General features: G+C 45.3%; 2 protein-coding genes across 2 annotated transcripts; both read right to left on the reverse strand.

The window, feature by feature from the left end:
* Positions 1-7,699: 7,699 nt before the first annotated feature.
* Positions 7,700-8,257, reverse strand: LOC139191260 (uncharacterized). Its single transcript, XM_070811837.1, has one exon. The coding sequence runs from the start codon at positions 8,255-8,257 to the stop codon at positions 7,700-7,702; it is 558 nt and encodes a 185-aa protein (XP_070667938.1).
* A 1,616-nt stretch (positions 8,258-9,873) lies between these two features.
* LOC139191261 (uncharacterized) lies at positions 9,874-13,765 on the reverse strand. The gene is made up of 5 exons (XM_070811838.1): positions 12,660-13,765; positions 12,265-12,554; positions 11,190-12,183; positions 10,011-10,880; positions 9,874-9,931 (listed from the first exon to the last, which is right to left on the reverse strand). The coding sequence occupies exons 1-5, from the start codon at positions 13,763-13,765 to the stop codon at positions 9,874-9,876; spliced, it is 3,318 nt and encodes a 1,105-aa protein (XP_070667939.1).
* Positions 13,766-19,203: the final 5,438 nt, after the last annotated feature.

Genomic DNA, 19,203 nt, shown 5'->3' on the forward strand with positions numbered 1-19,203 from the left:
AAAAGTGCTCCTCTGCTGAATCAGAAGATGAGTCTGAAAAAATTTGGGGCATGTTCACAAAATAACGAAGGATATCTATTGAAGAACGAATCACTGTATTTTACAAAGTAGCAACATTACTTAAATTGAAACAAATTTGCCGATTAAAAAAAGAAGAAATAGGTAGTGTTTTAAACGAACTCTACCGTTCAACAATCAATTGCTTAAATTGAAACAAATTTGCTGATTAAAAAAGAAGAAATAGGTAGTGTTTTAAACCAACTCTACCGTTCAATAATCAAATAATATTAATAAAAGACATTTAATAATTAGTAAAAGAATTTGAAGCTGTCAAATTTGACAGTAAGCCCCTTTGTTGCCATTCTATATCATGCCACATAAGATTTGACATTTCGGTTGGAAACAATTAGTGGCTATCTTTTTTTTACTGTTATAGCTTATGTGGACAATTTGGCATCTCCTTTGAAGATGTTCTTACCTTTACTCAATTTATAAGCTAAATTTACAAACCAAATGATGTATTACTAATAAGAAACAAATACGTTAATTAACACTTAATTAATAATCAAATCATCTACAACCACATCATTTGGTTCGTAAATCTGATTTAAATTTTGATCTCCTAACATAACCCTTGTGTAAAATAATAATTTATATGTTATTCATGCAAAAGTCAAACAATGTATAATTTTGTAACCACTAAAAGCCTTTTAAATATCACAAAAGCACCCCATGCCTACGCATTCGGCATTGAGCTTCTTCAATCCTACCTCTCCAGCAACAGAAAACTCTAGTTGTAGACAACAAATAATGTACATCTCATTGTGTAAGCAGCTTTGGATCGTGCTTTCATACTTGCTTTCAGTTTCCATTTTGGCACTCTGTATATTGTTGAAAGGCCTGAAGAAACATTGAGTAACAAAAACCCTTAGAACTTGGATTTAATCAAGGAAGTTTTAATGAAACACTCCTGATACTGTTCACTTTTAACGTGTTGACCCTAGAAACTACCAAGCCTACGTGGCGCGCAGGCCGAGTAATCTATGAGCTAACTACGTCCTTCGGTGAATGCGGGGCGTGCCAACTCGTCGGCCGAGCTCGGCCGAGGAGTAAATTTTGTTGATGTTGCGTTGGGTGCGCGGCTGACTTCTGCGTCTTACGATTGTGGCCGAGAAAGGAACACGTCTCGACCTCTTGGGCTCTCAAACCTGAAGGCAAGGTTACTATTCTTACGAAGTTCACGAGTCGTCGTCGTCGGATTCAGTCACAGTGATGTTATTCGTCAGAGTAAACTCACGCCGAATCGACACCAGAGTGTAAGGGCACAAATACTCAAAGCAAATATAAGTTTTAATGGTGAACGTGGTTCGGCCGTCCGAATGCCGAACTCTAAATCCCACTTGGGAATATCCAATCATAAAATAACTCGGCGAGTAAAGCGCCGAGCTCGATATACCGTAACACCTCACTTCGCCGAGAAGGCTAATGAGATGACCTCAATCAATAAGGATCCGGAAATCCTCCTCGACCGAGACTTGGATAAGTAATCAACTGTTCTCGCCGCAGTGCTGTTGATGCCAACGGAAGATACTGCGAGATCGACTGATTCTACGGTGACAGAGCTATCTATGCCGACTTAAGATATCACCGGTTGCTTCCACAGTGCTGTTGATGCCAACGGAAGATACTGCGAGATCGACTGATTCTACGGTGACAGAGCTATCTATGCCGACTTAAGATATCACCGGTTGCTTCCACAGTGCTGTTGATGCCAACGGAAGATGTGTCAGCGAAAAAGAAAGAAAAAATCTCAAGTTGTTGAGAGTTTGCGCAGGGCAGTTTTGTATTGATTTGCAGGGGGTTTGAATGATGCGCAGTCTCTTCTATTTATAGCAACGGCCCCCCCAAGGTCGAGTTAAAAACCTACTCGGACTAGGTCTTCTTCTCCTGATCAGTACCAACTCGACCAATCCTACTTTCACTAGGATTGTGAACCTAGTCCTTAACCGAGCCGGATTCGCTTCCGGGTCTTGCCGAGACTCCTCATTGCATTAGGACTCGACTTCTTACGTTATGACCTAGCCGACCTAGGTTTGGAGGCCCACGTACTAAACGATCCATGGTATTCTTGTCGCAAGGCCTTCCGGGCCGAGAATGATTCTATAATCGGCCCAAACTATTATTTTGGGCCCAAACATTGCCCCCTCGCTTCTGAGGTCCTCGGCCTGAATTCGTTGGCCGAGGTTCGGCCTTGAAGAAGCGAATGTAATCCTCAGAACCCTAGTGTTCTATTTCCAAGGCGCATTTATTGAGCACGATTGCACGATCTTGATCCTGCTAACCAACTCGCCACGTGGCGTCTTCTAACACGACCAAACCCCAATAATGACGTCTAAGGCGTGCGGCCACCTGAACCGTCGTGCCATCATGACCTTATGGCTGAACCTAGCCACTCTACCTCAATCCGCGAGCCGCTTGTCATCGTGCAGACGTCGAAACGTCTTTCGCCATTAATCTCGCCATCACATGTAATCGTGCGCCCCCAAAATCTGAGACCCTCGGTCTTCTCAACTGCATTTCCCAAATGTTCATCATGATTAGCGATTCCTTCGGTCGATTTTGCCCTTTGTTTTTTAAATTCGAACGATTGCCTTTCCTTCCAAAATCCTATAAATACTGAGAATCCCTCATTCATACTTTACGCTTTCAAAATCTCTCTGAAATTTCTTGCCTTTGTTTTCCAGCGCAGTTCTTTTCCAGGTCTTCGTCTCCAAATCCCCCAACTCAGGAAAAAAAACATTTTCCACCGTACCTTTTAAACTTCCTACAATGGCCTCCTTCATCTCTAAGCTTTCAAAGGAATGTGATCAGTGTCAGAAGATTCTCGATCGAAGCTCCATCAAAACCATACGGTTTGAAAGTGACATGAGCACTTCACACCAAATCCTGGGTCCTCTTTTCAAAGCGGCAGTATCGTCAGCTATTACTGGACTTCTCCAGGAGCACTGCCTATCACCCTTGCTCCAAGGGTTTGAATGGTCGAGATGGGATGCGGCGAAACCTCAAGGCTCCTGGCCTTCGACCACTACAACCTGGGCAGCTTAGGTTGTTCGAATGGAAAAGCTCTTCGGCGAGCAATGGAAGGCCCTCGGCATCTACGACGCCATCCTCCTCTCATCTATGGATGTCGTTCTCGACAAGGAGCTTTTCCTAGCCGTCCTGTGCTTCTGGTGTTCGGCCACCAACACCATGGTTCTCCCCCTTGGTCCCATCGGCCCCACCATTCTTGATGTCACCGCCATCTTGGGCACCTCGGCAACTGGACTCTCCGTCGATGCGGCCCTCTCCGGGTACCCGTCGAATCTTGACTTGAAGACGCTTTTCGATCGACGGGCCTTTGAGACGTTGAGCCGTGAGGGTCAAATCCCGTCGAAAGAAGACGTTCAGAAACTCCACAATAACTTCTTTAATTATAACACCCTCTATCTCCATTTCGTCGGCCAAGGAGAAGAGGCCCTGCGAGAAGGGGAACATGAAGCTTTCCTCTTCTATTGGTACAACAAATACATTTGTTGTACCAAGTCGAACACATGCATGGTCGAGAACATGCCGGTCGCCGAGGCCTTGGCTAGTGGTCACGTCCTGTCACTTAGCTCCAACATTCTTGCCCATCTCCTCCGCTGCCTGGCCGAGACGACCCTTCACAAGATCGACCCACACCAGAATGGTCCCCTCTGGGTCTTCCAACTCTGGTTGCAAGTTTACTTCGCCTCCCTTCGGCCGGCCATCGCCGATTTCTCGCCAACGAAAGCGCTCGGACCACAGCTGGCCTCCCGACCGACACCCCTTCACCAAGCCGAAGAGGTATTTAAGTACCTTTTCGCCCTTGATGACCTTTCCAACGACGAATTCCTGATATGTCGTCGTCGAGACTATCATTCCTCCATCAGGCTACCCACATCCATGTGGGGCGCGGACGAAGATGCCGACCTTCGTCAGTCCTGGGGGTCGTTCGTGCTCACTCGCGACCTTCCTCTCGGTTGCGATGGGAAACGAGCGGGTTGGAAAGTGTACCATCCTAACTTCCTTGCTCGACAACTCGGCTACCTCCAAGGCTGCCCGGTCTCTCTTCTCTCCTCTCGAACCGTCCTAAACCGTGGACGTGAACCTGGTTCCTCGGAGAAGGAATGCAATATCGCCACGAGGGAGTTCCAAGAGCAATGCCAAAATTTTCGCCTTCGACCGGCCACCCCAGAAACCCTTTGCACTGACACCTTCGGTGATTGGTGGGAGGAGTATACCCAGGAGTTCTTTGGTGCTCCGGTCGAATGTGTGTTGAACAAATGCTTCGGTGATCGACCTAAGAAAGCCTCGGCCCCCCAAGCTCAAGGTAACTGTTCATTTCTCCCATTTTCTTGCAACTTTGCACATTGATTTGCCTTGCTGATTTGCTTTTACTCTCTCAGGTAGTCGGCCGTTGAGGAAGGTGGAGGTAGTCGCTACGGCTGCGGCCGAGAAAAAATCGGTCATCGCTAAGAAGGCCAAGGCTACTGGTCGAGCCGTACTGAGCAAACGGCCTCGCCAAGAGGCCGAGCCGGCTATCGAACCTCCGCCGCCTACCAAGCGGGTCAAAAAGCTGGCAAAGAAAGGAGCACGGGAGATCCACGTCATCTCCAGTCAAACCACGGGGACGACGACTCCCAGTGTTTCCCCTTCTCCTGTCGTCAGCCAACCCTTGGTCAAGAAACAGCCGACTCCGCCCGCGAAAACAGTCCGAGCCCGGCTTGTTTCTGGGGTCAGGGCACCCGCTGTAGCTCCCTCGGTCGAGATTGCGCCTGTCCTAGAAAAGGCAGTCCCTGCGACCGAGGGGACTTCTCTCGTACATCCAAAACCTTCGATTTTCGTCCTGGAAGAGAGCGAGGGGAGCGATGAAATTCCATTGGCGAGTCGCCCTCATCTCCACCGTCGACCTCTACCTGCGTCCAAGGCGGCTGTTCCAGTCGGTCCTTCTACGGCCGATCGTGGCAAACGATCGGTCGAAGAGCCAGCAACGACGGCGGAAATGCCTGCTCCTCCGCAGGACCAAGACCTCAATCCCGTACTCGAAGCGGCTGTCTCAGTCAGCCTTTCCACGGCCGACCGTGGCAAGCGACCTGCCGAGGAGCCAGAGGCGACGGCGGAGACGCCCGTTCACCCTCAGGACCAGGACCTCAATATTCCTTCACAGGAAGCCACTTCGGCCTTCGTAAGTACCTTCCACCGTTTTTCCTTGATAACTTTTCTGCTTTAGAATTCTAAACGAGGAAAATACTAAATGTCAGGTGCCTATACACTCTTTTCATCGAAAATTCTACGCGCCGAATGGCGTTATCTATATTTCTTGGCCGCCTCAGTGGCCATCGAACGTAGATAACCTCCATCGGCCGCGTGAACTGAGAAGCAGTTTAAGACACTGGGCTCGGCCATTGAGTTCTTTAGGTTCGAACAACAATCCTGGAGACATGGCCGAGGTCTCCTCTCGGTAGGTTAAAAAACGAAACCTTCTTGCTATCCTTCTCATGACTTCTTTTGAGCTTAACCTGATTTGTGTGTGCAGGCTTCGTGGGAGGTCGAATTCAAAGCCCTCTTCTCCAGCACAACGGCAGGGTCTGGTCCTTCGGCCGCCGCGACTGAAGCTGCCGATTCAATCGCTCTAACTCAGTTGCGAGAAGTCTTGTCGCTTTCGGCGTCGCAAGTACTCGAGCGCAACGGTCTTGACTTGCTTGGCGCATGTCTGAACGACCTCGGAGCTAACGGTCGTCTGAGCGGATATGCTATCGTTCGGGCATCGTCTACCTTGGAGCGGGTTCGGGAGACATTTAGTATCTTCCAGACCGCTCTAAAGGCCAACCAAGACCTGCAAGCTGCCACGGCCGTCCAAGACACTCTCCGTCCGAAAATCAACGCTTTAAAGGCAAAAGGAGAAGCATTGGCCGAGCTCGACCGTCAAATGGCCGAACTAGCGAAACGTAGGTCGGCCATTGCCTCTGAGCTTGCTAAGGACTTCGAGTCGGGCGGAAAAGATTGCCTCACTGAGTATGCGGCGAACACAAAACGAGTCGAGCGGTTGAAGCTGGATAAGAGGAACCGGCAAGCCGAGGTTATCATGGGCGAGGTGCGGTGGTTGGAGTTGAAGGCTCTGCTCGGCACTCTTCTACCCTCTTTACCTTGAATGTACATGAATGTAAACCGATCGACTTACTCATTTTGTACATGCTTATCAATCTTAATGAATTGGTTTTCTATTCCCGCATTTCCCATGTGACCGAATAGTATTTCTTTAAAAACTTCCCATTGATTGGTAATCTGTGCACTACACCGGTCCGGTCTTTGAGATGATACGCCCCTTTTCCGTATACTTTATGCACAACGAACGGCCCCTCCCAATTTGGCGACCACTTGCCGAACCTAGGGTCTTTTAGTCCTACAGGTAACACCGTTTGCCAAACCAATTCACCCTCGCCGAATGTTTTCTGACGCACCTTTTGATTATAGGCTCGCTCGGCAATACGTTTTTGTGCCACCAGTAAGTTATAAGCGTCAAGTTGTGCTTCTTCCAAATCTTCTAATTCCTGTCTCATGGACTGATTGTATTCGGCGCTAAACAAACTACTTTGTTCAATTAATCGCAACGAATTTATGCTTAACTCGACTGGTAACATTGCATCGTGTCTGTAGGTTAATGCATACGGGGTTGTCGCAGTCGTCGATCGGGGCGATGTTCGATATGCCCATAATGCCTCGTTCAACTTCAAGTGCCACATGCCGGGTCTTTCTTTTATTATCTTTTCGAGGATGCCGATCAGCACTTTATTACTTGCTTCGGCCTGCCTGTTCGCTTGTGGATAATACGGTGTAGATTGTTCGAGCTGAATTTTTAAATTTACCGTATACTCTTTAAACCTTTCGGCTGTGAAGATTGTTCCATTGTCAGTTATGATCGTTTTTGGTACGCCAAATCTGGTCACAATGTGTTCCTCCACGAAGTCGCAAACTTCTTTAGACGTTAGCTCGGCATATGATTTTGCTTCGACCCACTTAGTAAAGTAACCGGTTGCGACTATTATCCATGCGTGCTTGGCAGCTCCGGAGGATGGCGTGATGTTGCCGATTACGTCCATAGTCCATCCTCTAAACGGCCATGGTTTAATGACCGAATGCAACGATTCGGCCGGGACCCTTTTTATAGGCCCGTGGATTTGGCACTGTACGCATCCCCGTGCAAACTCGATACAATCCTTTAGTATTCTTGGCCAAAAGTAACCGTGTCGTCGAAGTAACCATCGCATTTTCGTCCAGATTGATGAGCTCCGCAAACCCCTTCATGGACTTCCGTGATCGCCCGAGCACCCTCTTGGGGGCCGAGGCATAGCAGTAGCAATCCATCCTCCCCTTTTCGGTATAACTCGTTTTGGTACGTGACATAGTTCGTGGCGTGGACTCGTGTCTTGCGACTATGTTTTCCATCGGGATTGTCAAGGTACTGCATAATGGGCTTTCTCCAATCATCTGGTGTTGCCTCGACGGTGCAAACCTCTATAGTATCTTGTCGGTCTAACAACGAAGGTAAAGACATGACTCGAGTGCGTATTACATCGTCGCGCCGGAGGATTTGCTGGTTGACTAAGGCCGGGTATAATTGTCGTAACACCGGTATTTCTCAGCCTAGCTTGCCCCCCAGGAGTTGTGCACCAGAGGCAATTTGAGCCAACTCATCTGCGTCGGTATTATGGATCCGGGAAACATGTTCGAACGTAATACCGTCGAATGACTCGGCCAAATAGCTGGCAACCATGTGGTAGGGTGCCAGGGTACAACTCATGCAGCGAAAAGACCCATTAAGTTGGTTAATCACAAGCTCAGAATCGCCGAGGACGAGGGCACGGGTGGCCCGCAAGTCATGAAGGAGGCCAAGGCCGATGATTAGGGCTTCATATTCGGCCTGATTATTGGTGCAGTCAAAATCTAACTTAAGTGAAAAATACCAACGATCGTGATTATGAGATTGAATGACAACTCCAACGCCGGCCGAGGATGAAGTACTGGACCCATCAAAATACATCGTCCAATAGTTGTCACGTGTTTCAACCATGCCGATTTTGACATCAGTGTCCCCAAAACCATAGGAGGAAGGGTGGTGAGCCAGGAAATCGGCCAATGCTTGGCCTTTGACAGCTTTCTGAGGCACGTATTGTAGGCTAAACTCGGACAACGCCATCGTCCACTTCCCAATTCTCCCTTTTACGTTTGGCCGGGTAAGCATGTACCGGATAACGTCGGTCTGGGCAATGACTTGTGTGACCGACGGAAGCATGTAATGCAGGAGTTTTGAGGAGGCGAAGAACACGGCAAGACAGAGCTTCTCCACGGCGGAATAATTGATCTCCGGTGGATTAAGATTTCGACTGAGGTAAAAAATAGCCTGCTCTCGCCCGGCATCATTGTCTTAGGCAAAGAGGCAGCCGATGGACTCTTCAGCTGCCGAGATATATAGTTTGAGGGGTTTATCGCGCCGAGGTGGAACAAGGACAGGTGGTGTTGTGAGGGAGACTTTGATTTGTGTAAACGCCGCCTGATGCTCGTTCGTCCACGTAAATGTATCCGAGTCCTTAAGTTTCAAAAGTGTGGAAAACGCTTTCATTTTTCCTGCCGAGTTAGCTATAAATCTGCGGAGAAAATTTATCTTGCCGAGTAAAGACTGCAGCTGTTTCTTCGTAGTCGGTGGTGGAGCACTGATGATTGCACGTGCTTTATTTTTGTCCACTTCAATCCCACGGTGATGTACCAGGAAACCGAGAAAATTACCGGTCGACACACCGAATGCACATTTGGCAGGATTCATTTTGAGATTGTGTTGGCGCATACGAAGGAAAGCCTGTCGGAGATCATCCACATGAGTTCGCCGTTGTTTGGATTTAATCACAACATCGTCAATATAGACTTCATGGTTCCAATTAAGTCATGAAATATGGTGTTCATCGCCTGTTGGTATGTGGCGCTGGCATTTTTGAGGCCGAATGGCATAACAACCCATTCGTAAGTGCCGAGTGCCCCCGGGCAGCGGAAAACAGTTTTGTGCACATCGGCTTCAGCAATGAAAATTTGGTTGTACCCGGCGTGTCCATCCATAAAGGATAAGATCGCATGATTCACCGCAGCATCGATTAATAGATCTGAAATCGGCATTGTATACTCATCTTTGGGAGTTGCCAGATTCAGATTTCTGAAATCGATGCAGATGCGCATTGCACCATTCTTCTTTAAGACAGGAACGATATTCACTAACCATTCCACATATCGAGCTGTCCGAATGAACCCGGCTTTCAAAAGTCGAACCAGTTCGTCCTTGATGCCGAGTTGTACTTCGGTCGAGAATGGACGAGGTGGTTGCCGGAAAGGTTTGCATCCGGGTTTAATACGTAATTCATGCTCGACAAGAGTGCGATTTAAGCCAGGCATTTCATGGTAGCTCCAAGCAAAACAATCTTTGAACTCTGTAAGCAAGGCACAAAGTTCGTCCTTCATTTGTTGGGGAAGTAATGCACTAATAAACAAAGGTCGTGTGTCGTCGGCCGTCCCAACATTAATCTCTTCCAAGGGGTCCTTAACTTGGGGCTGATGATCTTCGAGCTCGGCCGGGGCGGCTCGAACTTTGTCAAGGGATAAGACAGGACCATTATTTCCTTCGGCAAGGAACTCGACGAGGTTAACGCCCGAATTTGGTTGTTGAGATATAGTATACCAATGGGCCAGCAGTCGTTCCATAGTAGATGAAACCGCGGCCCTTCGTTCCTCCCGATCGGCGTCAAACATCGGCTTCGAGGAGAAAGTTGGCTAATCCGAGTCTCGCCGAATCCTGGTGGACAGTCTCGGCGCCAACCTCGATAGCTTTCTGAACAGAAATCCGAGTCGGCCGTCCTTCATCATTGAAGCCTTGCAAAGTAATATAGCCGACGTGGTCATCATAGTACCGTGCTTGGATCATGTTGGTTTCGAAGGGTTGGCTATCGGCCGAGTGAACAATGACTGATTTGCCGTCCCAAAAAATGAGCACTTGATACAATGAGGAAGGAATACAGCTGGTGTGGTGAATCCAATCTCGACTGAGTAGTGCATTATACTCGGTTTTAGAATCGACCACGAAAAAAGCGGTCATATGAATGCGACCGGCAATATTCACTGTCAGCGGAAGGACACATTTGGTTTGGGATTTGTCACCGACGAAACTACTCATTATGATCCCTGACGGAATAAGTTCGTCATTAGAGCGACGTAAGGCCTTCATGATGTTCATAGGCATGATATTGACAGTAGCTCCACAATCGACAAAAACTTTAGAAACTGGATATCCCTCGATATGGGCCGTCACATACAATGGCTTTAAATGATGGAGGTTGGCCGATGGTGAACGAGGAAATAATTCGGCCAAAGCTGCTTTGATATTGTCATCTTTTGTTATAGAGTCAGCTTCAGCAACGGATACGAAATCAACATGGCCGGCTTCCTCGGCGACTACATCACCATCGAGGAAATTTGGCTGAGCTGTGCTGGATTGAAAAGCAGCGGGTAACACATGGACCATACTGATTTCCATGTTATCCAAGACGGATGGGCCCATCGGGTTAGGATCCTCCTCATCTTTCGTCTGGTCAACGACTACAACTTCCGTTGTTGTCAGAGTTGGACAAAGAGACTCTTCTGCTCCTTCTTCAAGGGTTTGATCCTGTGTTGTTGCTTCGGCAGCTTGTTGGTTCTGCGTGATTGCCTCAGGTAAGGTTGAAGTCGACAGTGTGCTTAGGGTCAATATCCGAGCCCGCTCTTGGTAGTGTATCCGGGCATCCCTGGTGTCGAGATAAGCATCCAATCGCGTAACACGTGCTATTTCATCGGTCGTAAGGCCGAAGAGAGAAACAGCCGAAAATACTTCGAAGTGATATCGTAAATACTGATGGTCCTCCATTGAGAAAGGAAGGTCGGCTGCATCGATATCAGTGTATGGGTCGACTTCAAATCCAAGAACACAAGCTTCTCGTATGTGCTGGAATCTTGCTTTCAATCCTGGGTCTGAGGTCTTCTGAATGATTCGCTCGGCATCAGGACAAATCAGGACTAAATCAATTGTATCCTGACATGCCTTCGGCAAGCCATACAGATCATTGGCCGAATGTTTCTTATGGAATTCTCGCATGTACTCCAAAGCCTCCCCGAGGAACGGTGGGTGCAAATTCCGTCGAATTTTAATCAAAGGTTCTTGTATAACCGGCGGGGCTAATTTGCTTTCGGCCTCTTGCCTGAAATGCTCGAGGCGTGCCTTCATCTCTCCCGGCCGAAGAATAAGTTTGATCCGTTTATTAGCCTCTTCGAACGTGGTTTCGATATCTCGGTTGACCAGCCGTTTTCCTTGAACCAACTCTGTCATAATAGTTGGAGGTGGTCGTTCATCATCAGTAACAATTGTGTTCTTCGACCGCCATTGAGGAGTCGAAGTTTCTTGGGCCGCTTGTCGGCGGGCCATGCAATCTATCCTTTGGTGCTGGCGTTTCTGGGATTTGGACAGTGCGGTGTAAACGCCTTTCGAGGAATGATATGTATACCAACGTTGATCGCTAGGTTTGGGAGGTTTGAAAGTTTTTTGGCTCCGCGATGACTCCGAACTGCTAGAATTACGTTTATAGTAGTCCTCGTCGTAAAATGAATCATTAAAATCAAGACGCCGCCTGACTAAAGGTGCCTCTTCCATCCTCACTTTGGGACCGAGCCTATCAAAAACCCCTTGATGTTGGCCTACGTCGGCAACCTTCTGCTGGGTTGCGGCCGTAGGTCGTTCCGTTATAAGCGAATAGGGCTTCTCCTTTGGCTCACTACCGACCTTTGCTCTACATTTACTGCACAAAACCACTGTCCCACTGTCTTCATCGGTGGTATAATCTATCATAAGTTTGACAATAGCGGGTCCCGTTAAAGCTGTGGGCGGTTTGTTTGAACGAAAATCGGCCATGAAACGTGGCCGAGAATTCTGATTCCGAAAGCGTTGCGTCGCAACATCTTCGGCCTTCCCTTTCCCTTTGTCTTTAGGTAGGCACGCATCGACCATATTTACTGTTGCCGTGGGGAACGGGTCAGTATCAACACTCATCTTCTTCTCTGGAAATTTCAGTTTTCCATTATCAATCCAACTTTGGACGTTGTCTCGAAACACGACACAATTGTTTGTCGTGTGGTTGCTTGAATTGTGGTATTTGCAATATATCTTCCCTTTAAGCTCTTCGGCCTTGGGAATGTTGTGCCCAGGTCGAAGTTTGATGATCCTTGCTGATAATAGTTGATCAAAAATTGCATCGGCTTTTGTAATATCAAAAGTATAAACTTTCGACGGTTTCAGTGCTCCTTCAGTAGCCGAGCGGGTTTTGACTTCCTTAGAATCAATTTGAGTCAGTGCCTTGCAGACGTATGGCTTGTCTATCACTATCTCAGCTGCATCCACACTAACGCATTCATCCTCGGTTGATGCATAACTGACAGTAGGATTCTTGTAAATCGTCCCCCGAGATGGAGCTTTCGAAATCTTTTCCTCGCGGAGCAAATAATCATACTGCTCGACATGCTGGGCTAATTCGTACATATCCCGAAAGTTTGCCCCCAAGAATTTCTTTTTGTATTCGACGTCAAGACCGTTCAGAGCAAGTCTGACGAATTCAACTTCGGGGAGAGGCACTCGGCACCAATTTCTAGCTGATTTGAATCTAGTAAGATAATCCATTGGTGACTCGTCGGACGCCTGAGCCATCCTTGCTAGTAAGGATACTAACATTTCCATTCCCGGCCGATAAAACTGCTTATGAAATTTCTCGACCAACTCCTCCCAACTCTGGACGAAGTTCGGTGGGAGGTTAATATACCAGGCGAACGCTGAGCCGGTCAACGAAAAATTGAAAAGTCGCAACTTGTGAAAGTCACTATTAACGTCTCCGCACTGTGCGGTGAAACGAGCTACATGTTCCAACGAGGATAAAGATGATTCTCCGGCAAAAAGGCTAAAATCGGGGATCTTGAAACCTCTAGGGTATTCGACCTGTTCCACGTAAGCTGGGTACGGGTGTATAAACTTAGGGAACTTCGGCCCTTTCTTCATGGCCGAATCGATCATCCGTTGAACTTCGGTCATATCGACGGGCGTTACTTCCGCTCTCTGGTCGGATCCGTCTGACCTACTATTCGACCCTCCTCCTCTTTCCAATTGAAGCGGCCTGAGCCGAGCAGGAATTGGCTCGGCCGGTGCACTTGATAACAGATTATTCCTCAGCGGCAAATGCTGGGCAAGATCGAAAATTCTACCATCGCTGACCTTACTAACCAGTATTTCGAGTAATCTAGTTTGTGCTTCACTGGAATTGCGTATCACATCATGAAGCTTATCGATTCCTCGACTCAATGTCTGTTCAACTGTCCGAGATTGCTCGTCAAGCCGTTTTCGAATAAACGACCTTGTGGGTGGATCGGATCCTTCGCCACCATCTTCATCACAATCTTCTATTACTCCTTCATTGAGAACGCAAATGTTCCTGTCTGGAATTTCAAGACTGCGAACCTGACCGCCGAGATTGACTTCCCTCTCTCGGCGAGTTGTGCTCGTGGACTCAGGTGTCACGGCGCTGATGGGATTCTGCGCTTGCGGCACATGGTGTCCTGGGTTCTGATTTGGTAGATCGGCTGTCGACTTTCCCATAGCTGTTTTCTTTTTTACCGATCGTGTTTCAATTGGCATGAACTTCGTAGTCTAGCATTGGGTCCCAATGGGCGTGCCAAAATGTTGACCCTAGAAACTACCAAGCCTACGTGACGCGTAGGCCGAGTAATCTATGAGCTAACTACGTCCTTCGGTGAATGCGGGGCGTGCCAACTCATCGGCCGAGCTTGGCCGAGGAGTAAATTTTGTTGATGTTGCGTTGGGTGCGCGGCTGACTTCTACGTCTTGCGATTGTGGCTGAGAAAGGAACACGTCTCGACCTCTTGGGCTCTCGAACTTGAAGGCAAGGTTACTATTCTTACGAAGTTCACGAGTCGTCGTCGTCGTCGGATTCAGTCACAGTGATGTTATTCGTCAGAGTAAACTCACGCCGAATCGACACCAGAGTGTAAGGGCACAAATACTCAAAGCAAATATAAGTTTTAATGGTGAACGTGGTTCGGCCGTCCGAATGCCGAACTCTAAATCCCACTTAGGAATATCCAATCATAAAATAACTCGGCGAGCAAAGCGTCGAGCTCGATATACCGTAACACCTCACTTCGCCGAGAAGGCTAATGAGATGACCTCAATCAATAAGGATCCGGAAATCCTCCTCGACCGAGACTTGGATAAGTAATCAACCGTTCTCGCCGCAGTGCTGTTGATGCCAACGGAAGATACTGCGAGATCGACTGATTCTACGGTGACAGAGCTATCTATGCCGACTTAAGATATCACCGGTTGCTTCCACAGTGCTGTTGATGCCAACGTAAGATGTGTCAGCGAAAAAGAAAGAAAAAATCTCAAGTTGTTGAGAGTTTGCGCAGGGCAGTTTTGTATTGATTTGCAGGGGGTTTAAATGATGCGCAATCTCTTTTATTTATAGCAACGGCCCCCCCAAGGTCGAGTTAAAAACCTACTTGGACTAGGTCTTCTTCTCCTAATCAGTACCAACTCGACCAGTCCTACTTTCACTAGGATTGTGAACCTAGTCCTTAACCGAGCTGGATTCGCTTCCGGGTCTTGCCGAGACTCCTCATTGCATTAGGACTCGACTTCTTGCGTTATGACCTAGCCGACCTAGGTTTGGAGGCCCACGTACTAAACGATCCATGGTATTCTTGTCGCAAGGGTTTCCGGGCCGAGAATGATTCTATACTCGGCCCAAACTATTATTTTGGGCCCAAACATAACGTTAAGAACATTTTTATTCTAAAAAGTCACTCTTAGTACTATTTACTTACAATACCTTTTTGTCATTTGGTTAAAACTCAAAATTTTCAAGTTATTTTCATTAGTTTTCCTTTTAATCAATCATTCAAGGGAAAAAAATCATCCAAGACACGGAAAGCGTGTGAGAAAACTGAATGTTGAACTAACGCAGATAAATTGTTTTAGACTTGTTCTGATGTCGATGCCTTCAAACTACAGTATAAACCAAAACAAACTGTTAAAAGAACATAAAACTTGTTATAGACTTGTTCTGAATGTTTGCCAATCAAAATCCAAAGCGACGTCCAATTTCAGAAGGAGCGGAGAAGTCGAATATAAAGTTTTGCTACAGGTAACTCCATGACCGCCGATCATGTGAGAGTCTGAAAATTCGAAATCAGTTATCTCGGATTCTTAATGTAATTTGGATCTCTTACATTTTTCAACACTTCCAAAATTTTCAGACTTTTATGTATCCACCATTCAATAAAAATCTGAATTTTTGCTGAATTTTTGCGTTATTTATAGGCCGTTATGTGTGTATAATATAAAGTAATGCTAAACAAGGTAAAATAGTACATATGTTTTTTAATACTATGATTAAATATACAAATACAAAGTAAATCATATATAAATATAACAATACACATGATAAAATAAGACTATGCATGGTTTATTTTGTTATAGTAATAAGTTTGAGAAATTTCGGTTCATATAGGTACGTTCCAATTCTCATCCAAAATTTTAGAAATTTTTTGAAATTAGAAATGTTTAGGATCGGAACGGAAAATTTCAGTTCGGATTAGAATTTCCAATCCAACTTGGACTCATAGCTGTGCGCATTTACCACATGAAGAATTTATTTTGGCAATTTACTTAATTCTTTCTTGCTCGACATTTTGAAGATATTCCCATCAAAGAAACCTTAACCGAGGCCCCCAAACCGAATGCAGGGAAATTGTTGTACCCTTCAACAGTAAAGCACATTGACAACAAGGAGAAACCACCTTAAATGCTTCAGAAAGTTCAACGATGGAAGGCGCTGAAGTTCCTATCGGCCTTGATGACAAGGTCTTGTAATTCATGCGTGCACAACTCTATGGTGGATTATTCCCTTTTAGGAGTCAATAAATGTTTCACTACATGTTTCTGGCGAAATTTGCTTACCCAGCTTGTAGCCATAAAGACCATTGTTGATTTTTTGTGCTGATTATCACGTGGATTCGTAGAAACCAGACAGAGAATGTTATCACGTGGATTCGTAGAAGGGAGACAGTGAATGTGCATGTGCTCCTTCTTCCAAAACCGTTCATTCCAAATAATCATTGGGATTCCAGTCATAACCCCACCCCATAGTAAGATTCTCTCCCCTCTTTTTTCTCTTCCTCTTTCATCCCCTCCTATTTGAACGGTAACGGTTAAACCATGTCAACATCTTATATTAATTTTTTATAGCAAGAAAAAGACAAAATGAAAGAATGTGAGAGGAGGGGATGGAAGGGGATGGAAAGAGGATGTGAGAGAATCATAGTCCTACCTGCAATACATAATCAGCAATCCATGCACTCACCACCCTTACCCAAAATATTATCTTGCAAGTATATATTAATACATAAATGTTGTAAAATTGACGGTGTATGCAGTGGAATAAATCAAACAAGACACAAAATTTACGAGGTTCCTCTACAGTCAGTGTGATTAGAGTACATCCTCGGGGCAGCATTGATGCTTTCATTATAATCTAAAATAATAAGAGTACAAAGATAACTTTTCTTCCTCTCTTTTCTCTCTTCCTCTTCTTTCCTCTCTCTCTCTACCGTGAGTCTCTCTATATCCTTTATACAAAATAGGATTTTCGCTTAGTAGCTTGGATCGCACGGCAGTTGCTTTCCCATCCATTCATATTTTGAAATCCTAGATTCCATTAAAGCAAGATCTCGAAAAGGATAGTGTATGTGAATGTGCCAGTTCACTGAAAATCGAAACTGTCCAATTTTTCTGAGTGTTTGGGAGTACTTGGAAGATGAAGAGGCCAATAACGCTGGCAAATATTGGTATTTAGTAGGCAGAGTTTCCCTGGACTGGATGATTTCGCAAAATCCATGGACCATGGAATCGAAGGAGGAACAGGTATGGACGCTCGGTTTTGACCCAAATAATGAGGATACGTTGTTATGCATAACATTGGTGCAAAAAGGGTAAAAGTGGTTTGGAAAACTGAGCTCAGTTATGATCATGTTCTGCAAAGCCGAGTTGTCCTTCCATATCTGCACCCATGGTGGCCGACGCCACTTCCTAAACGCTAACAACTACGGGAGACCTCTGGAAGACCAAGCAGCAACAGGGATGATACGCAATAGCGGAGCCAGGAATTATTAGGTTGGTGGCTAAGTTAAAATTATTACTACAAAATCAAATGCTCAATTTTTTTCATTGCCTACGTAAAGCTATGTAATTTAAGTAAAAATTTTATAGTCTGCTTTTAGGTTCTAGCCTTCAAGCTTTCAAATGAATATACTATTGTATTGAAGTTTTAATTTATTAAATTTTAGTATGGTTAAAGTGATGAGTTTATTTAACATTTATTAGCTCTTATTTTCCCTAAAAACACTTCTAAGATTCAAACTTTTCATTTTCTAGGTGGGCTACCACAATTAAAAAAATCATAAAATAGGTCAAACAATTAGTATTTTTAGGCTTAATGAACTCTAAGTTATAGCTCACCGGAACCTTGTACTTGGCTCTGCCGATGAACTGTACTGACGAAGCCAAAAAGAGACAAGAATAGGGTTTAGGGCCTAAACCCTAAGGGTGTGTTTGATTGCCCTCCTTAGCCCTCACTGGACTGGACTGGATTACCTTTTAGTTTAATCCCGTGTTTGTTTACGGAAGGGCCTAACTTTAGTGGAACTCGCCCAGACTAAATTAGACTAAACACTTCGCTAAAGGGGCTTAGCGAGACCCCCCGAAATCGGGCGGACTGCTAAGACCTTAGCTTCCCCCTCCCACTTCGCACATCCATCTACTTCGTCCTCGCTTCCAAGAAACATCTTCAAGACCAGATCAGGCAAAACTGAAACAAAATAGAAGAAAAATGTGCAAACGTTCTATTTTCAAAACCACATCCAACACCCAAAATCTCAGAAAACCAAAAAAAAATAAAAAATAATAATAATCTAAAAGTGAGATAAGCTTGACATTTTCAATCACAAAACATCGAGAAAACCAGAAACCCAAAAAATCTGTAGTGAAGTGAGCTTGAAATTTTCAATCACAGCACCCAAAAAACCAAAAACTTAGAAAACGCAAACCAGATCCAACCCCCATCTTCTACCTTCGAGCCAATCGCACATGCAACCCGCTCCCAACTCCTAAATTTTCAATCTCTTTCTTGCCTTGTGGTTAGATTGTGAAGATTTCCAGTTGATTATGAAGTTGGGAGATGAACAACTTCTGAGTTTAATTTTGATGTTAATTTTTTTCATCAAAAGAGGGAGATGAACAGAGAACAAAAGGAAGAAAATAGGGAGACGAATGGAGAACAAAAGAAGAAGATGGAGATGAAGAGGGAGAGGGACGAAGAAAAATTAGGAAGAAAACAGAGGGAGAGGGATGGAGAAAATTAAGAAAGAAAGAGGGGATGAACGGAACACAATTGGTAATGGAACGAGGTTTCTAGAATGAGAAAATAGATAGAAGTAATAATAAAATATTACTAAATATTTATTAAATAATGTAAAATATTAATAAATATAAATTAAATAATCTAATACAAACGCTTCACTAAACTAGTCCAGCTTAGTCTAATTTAAGCCATTTCAGCTTAGCCCTTGCAACTAGTACAACACGAGACAGTCCGGTGCAACAAACGCACCCTAAATAGGCCCATGCCTATCGAACATCCTTCAAATTCTTTTTAAAGCTAAAAGGATTAAAAAGAAGGGAAGATCCTACTATTTTGAAAGAAAAATGCCATAGTAATAGTTTTAAGTCATTTGACTTTAAATTTTTGTTCCTATCTAATGAACAAAGTAACAAATGAGCACATGCCGCCGTGAATGGAGGGGTCACTAATCCGGGATCGGAATGAGGGGAATTAAATTGAGGAGAAGTTCGATTGAGGACAATCATAATTAGATTTCTATTACTAAATTATCTAGAATCACAACCCTAGGGCAATACTTATGTTAATGTGAGCAAAATTGGGGAAGGGAGAATCGAAC

Source organism: Malus domestica, chromosome 14 (genome assembly GCF_042453785.1).
Source record: "Malus domestica chromosome 14, GDT2T_hap1".
NCBI classification, from domain to species: Eukaryota; Viridiplantae; Streptophyta; class Magnoliopsida; order Rosales; family Rosaceae; genus Malus; species Malus domestica.

What these genes read in the sequence shown, in the direction of transcription:
- LOC139191260 (XM_070811837.1), bottom strand. Translation starts at nt 8,257, where the DNA reads ATGGCGTTGTCCGAGTTTAGCCTACAATACGTGCCTCAGAAAGCTGTC.
- LOC139191261 (XM_070811838.1), bottom strand. Translation starts at nt 13,765, where the DNA reads ATGGGAAAGTCGACAGCCGATCTACCAAATCAGAACCCAGGACACCAT. An exon ending in GGGGCAAACTTTCGGGATAT is followed by an intron (nt 12,555 to 12,659) that starts GTACGAATTAGC and finishes TCCTACTGTCAG; the next exon opens with TTATGCATCAACCGAGGATG. An exon ending in ACCAACATGATCCAAGCACG is followed by an intron (nt 9,932 to 10,010) that starts GTACTATGATGA and finishes ATTTCTGTTCAG; the next exon opens with AAAGCTATCGAGGTTGGCGC.